At 47.0% G+C, this 4,937-nt stretch overlaps 1 protein-coding gene across 1 annotated transcript in view; it reads right to left on the bottom strand.

Annotated features, from left to right (window-relative positions):
- Positions 1-2,955: 2,955 nt before the first annotated feature.
- The window catches only part of crb (cell polarity complex component crumbs), a gene marked incomplete at its 5' end in the record, with an annotated part of 18,849 nt that continues 16,867 nt past the window's right edge, over positions 2,956-4,937 (bottom strand). The window contains 3 exons of the mRNA XM_013310995.1: positions 2,956-3,441; positions 3,538-3,757; positions 3,840-3,939. Coding sequence (XP_013166449.1) covers positions 3,190-3,441; positions 3,538-3,757; positions 3,840-3,939 — 572 coding nt within the window. The remainder of the gene's footprint in view (positions 3,442-3,537; positions 3,758-3,839; positions 3,940-4,937) is intronic.

Here is a 4,937-nt window from a genome sequence, read left to right on the forward strand (position 1 = left end):
GCTATGGACTCACTGAAGGCACGTCGCGCGCCGCCCCCCCCCCCTCACCCGCGCCCGACCGAGCAATGCATATTTATTATTTCTATTAAAATTATGCCATATAATGTTTTACAATTGTAAATTGAATGTTGTTTTATATAGCACTCGTGTAGCGTCTGTAAGAATGGTTGTGTCGTCGTCCTAGTGGTCCTCTGGGCGCGCCCCGGCCAGCCACCTCGCCACCTCCTCCTGGCACCAGTCCTCGCCCCAGTGCCGCACTGCCTCGGCCGCGCCGCACACAAACTGTTTCATTGACTACCAGTGGTGAACTCGCGGATGTTCATTCCCGATAATTCATTCAATGTCATTTCAAATATAGAACTTTTGTTAGGAAGTTCAAGGTGGCCTTTTTTGTCTTCGTGTCGTCTCCTTCCATACAACAACAGCTGCAACGTGCGGTACTTCCCAAACCCTCCAATTTATTTCCTTTAGTCCTAAGTTCAGCGAGGTGCCACCGAATCGCTGTGTGTGCGCGTTGTATGCAGCTTTTGCACTGAAGATTATATAAAACAAATTATAAGTATTTTTTCAATTAAGGTGTCTATAAAAATGTAAAAAATGCTGAACTGAAAACTAAGATTATATAGTATCATATATAATGTTTAGTGCAAAATACTTTTGTAGCACTCGCAGCCGGCCGCCCCGCCCCGCCCCGCCCCGACACGCCCCGCCCTGGCCTGGCCTGGCCTGACGCGTAGCCCAGGGCGGCCGGCAGTCTGTGAAGACGTATTTATTATTTGGAATGGCGCGTTGTTATGTATCATAGTCACGTTATGTATCAGCCTGTACAGTATTCAACGGACGTGTTAGAGTTAAGCTCTGTTGTTTTATTTATGAATAATTAAACTTGTGACCTGTATGAAAGTGTTTTATTTTACAAAATCATGTCGACTTATTGCCTCTGATGCTGAAAGTCAATACAACTATTTTAGGACGGAAGAGAAAATAAAATAGTGATTAGAGTGGAACATATATTTTATTGAGTAAATGACAATAAGCTGCCTCTAAAGTGGGGGCGGGGCGGTGTCGCGATCGCCGGCCCCGCCCCCACTCGTATTCACATAATTATACATGGGCACTAATATATGTTTTACAATAGTTGTTTATAGCATCTAGGACACGACTCGCGAGGACTGCGTCAAGTGCAGCAAATAGTTGTTATAGTTCATGTGACTACATCAAAGCATCTTGGTCCTACGCGTATATAATAATAACAAGGATAAAACTTGTGGTGGACGTGTGTGTGTACACAGAATGAATAGCGCTAGCCTATGTGTGCAGTACAGTGCAGCAGCACGCACACAAATATATATAACATTACTCGTTAAGAATATCACAATATCAAAATCCATGGAATAAATACAAAGATATGTCCTCGGGGCGAGCAGGAAGGCGATACTTTCTCACCGGGAATGCAATGTGGAGGCAAAAACTTGAGCAAACGAGTCGACTGTAAAATACTGGATGTGGTAAAACTTAAGTACACTTCGCTACCGCCTCCTCTAGGTAATGTTAGAACTACTAGACTAAATGTACTTAGAGCTAGGCCGCGGTCGCTGCGGGCGCTGCGGGCTGCAGTCGCGGGCCGCGTAAGGCACTGGCGGGCCGGCGCACGCGGCGCTCTGCGGGACTCCGCCTTTACTATCATCTAATTTAGAATCTTGCACGCTTTCGTTTCTTATATTTATTACAAAACTTACTTAATGCTAGGTGTCGACTCCGACGTCACCATCTCATTCGTCAGTTCACAAACCGGCGGGCGGGGTGCGGGGTGCGGGGCGCGCGGGCGGGGCGACCTCTCATCGAGACACAATACATATAAAAAGGAGTTACAAGTATAAAAGAGTAAAGATATAGATTCGAAAATATTAAATAAATTCGTTCGTTAACAATGTTCACACTGAGTGAGTTGTAAAGTGTAAGTTGTGTCGGCGAGCGGCCGCCGCGCCGCACTCCGCACTCCGCACTCCGCACATCTCGCCCGCACGCTCATCTCTCATCTCATCTCATCTCATCTCAATGTTCTACAACTATGTTTATTTACAATTTATATAACTTCAAATATAAGATTGTCTATCAAGTCAACGGGATGTCGTTGCCGCCGTTGTGGAAAAAAGTACACTTTGGTCTTAGAATTATTATTCTAAAGCAACAGAAAGGTAAATTTCAGTTATATACATATACAAAAACTTAACTAAACATATTGAGTGAGGTCACGTCACTAAATCCCACGTGACTCTACAAATATATTTTAAAATTATCTTGTGAATAACATTTAAAACCGATTAAGTTAAACACATGAAGAAAACATTCACATTCCTCGAGCTATTTACACGACCTTCCTGTACAGGTTTCATTTATTTTCATTAAATATTTAGTATTCCATTTGTTTATTAAGTATATAAATTTCTTAATGTTAAATAAATGATCGTCCATTAAACATGTGAAGCTTCAAAGGATTCGGATCGAAACGAAATATTGTTTAAAGTCAGTCAAAAATAAGTAGCAAAGTTGATGTCTGTCTGAACATTTGTCGGTGCGTTAATATAATACTTTACCAAATATCACAATCTGAAACAAAACAAAACATCACGTGACTAATGGACGACCTCGAACATGTAAATGCAGTATCCTTTTACATGTTCATATTGTATTGTATTGTGTTATAATTACTTAGAAATATATTTATGTAGACACAGTTACTTAGATCCCCAACATCAACACTCTTCACATAAATATACTTTTGATTTACTTACAACTACAATAAAATTCATTTGTCAGATGAAGTGTGTCTCGAGCGCGCAGTCGTGGCGCAGGTGCACAGGACACGCTGGCGTCACATTTCCATAAAACAACTCCTTTTTGTTCACAAATCATACGTTACATCATATAGAAAGATACGAGAGGCGGAGCTCGGCGCCGCCCCCTGCGATATGACGCACGCTCATCGCCCAGCGTCCAGCAGAAACAACGCACACTAAATAATGCATTGTCAGTTTGTTCTTTACATCAAATCCAACACAAATCTCACGGAAAGTTTACATAAATAACAATACGAGTCTTTTAAGTATCAAAGTAATTATGATTGTGACGGTGTTATATCGCACGATGGAGCACGAGGGAGCACGAGGGAGCCCCGGAGCTGTGCACCTATATGAGGCGCTCCTCGGGCGGCGGCTTGAGCGCGTTGTGCATCATCTCTGCGCGCGGGTTACAGTACTCCTGGCCGGAGGGAGAGTACGTGCCGCGCGTGGCCCGCTTGCGCCGCGCCTGCGCCGCCAGCGCCGCGCCCGCGCCCGCCGCCAGCGCAAGCGCCAGCAGCGCCCCGCCGACACCCAGCGCCACACGCGCCGCGCCCCCGCCGCCCCCGGCCCCGCCCTCCAGCCCCGCCTCGTCCAGCGCCTGCCGACAACGGACCGCACGCGTGCATATTCCGACACATGTACGACAGTACAAGCAATTCCTTAAGACACCGAACAATGCGAAACGGCGGCGCACCTGCTGCGTGCAGTTCTTGCCGGCCCAGCCCGCGCGGCAGTAGCACGTGTAGTCCACGTGCGCCCCGCATCTCTGCTCGCACCGCCCGCCGTTCTCGCACGGCCCCGCCTCGCCCCGCGCCGTCACGTTGTCCTCCCCACCCACCTCGCCCTCCCACCTCGTGTAGCACGGGTCGGGCAGCTTGCACTCGTCGCCGCACAGGCCCGGCGAGCACTCGCATCTGAACACGTGACCAAATATTGTCACACACGTTACACATTGTGAAGCAGTGTTATGTTGTTGCTGGTGGTGGTGGCACTCACGTGTAGGAGCCGGGCAAGTTGCGGCAGCGGCCGGGCTCGCAGCGCACCAGGCCCGCCGCGCACTCGTCCACGTCCGTCTCGCAGCGCGCGCCTGTCCATCCTGCGCACACGCAACACGCAACACTCAACACTCACACTCACGTACAAAAGTAACGTCATCAAGCTCGACCTCCTGATCCTCGTCCCCGAGCACTCTGTTAGCTCGGCCTCGCGTCGCATACTACATCATCATTGTGGAAAATGTCACTAAAACTTAAAACCGTAATAAACTTGTTTTTTGTCATGAACTAGCAATTATCGGCGACTCGTTCGCGTCACCAACAGATAGTATAACCTGACAACGGTAAAAGCAGTTTTCAAATTTGTTCAGTTGTTTTGAGGTCTATTCAATGCAAACAAACAATCAGATGTATTTATAACATAATAAATATATAGATAAGTTAGCGCTCGCTATTGATGGAGTCATTACTGAGATAAATATCTAAAGTCGATTCAAAAATATTATAAATCGCTTTTAAGGAATTCGGAAGTGGCTGAAAATGGATCGTAACAAAAACTGTTTGGAAAAAATCGTCCGTCGCGACTCCTGACTGAGCGCGATAAAAACTATGACATTGTGTGTGAAACGCAAACAAGGACACTATTCAATACAAGATAACATAATCACGGAACACCTTCACTTGTCTTGTATCTAAACACTTTTCTTCCACTCATTCACTGGTGCAAAGTATAGCACAGTACGACCTCACAGCGGTCTCTACTGACATCTATAAAACCATTAACAAATCATAAACATTAATCGTACAGAATAACAAAAATGTGAGATAAAAGTTTCGAGAGTGATGACATCAATTAGTAATTGATCATTTGCCAAAGTGATAGTTCGGTGCGTACCCAGCAGCAGGAGGAGGGCGAGGGCGCGCCGCATGCCGCCGACACCTCACGCGGACCTCACGCAGACCTCACGCGGACCTCGCGCAGACCTCACGCGGCGCACACACACCGCACATAGACCTGGTGCGTCGCACTGACAACACGACACTGGCCGCGCCCTCGTCGCGACCACCCGCCTACTGATTCACCGACCGTGCGTACCTC

The sequence above is a fragment of the Papilio xuthus genome, unplaced genomic scaffold (assembly GCF_000836235.2).
Source record: "Papilio xuthus unplaced genomic scaffold, Pxut_1.1 DF827680.1, whole genome shotgun sequence".
NCBI classification, from domain to species: domain Eukaryota; kingdom Metazoa; phylum Arthropoda; class Insecta; order Lepidoptera; family Papilionidae; genus Papilio; species Papilio xuthus.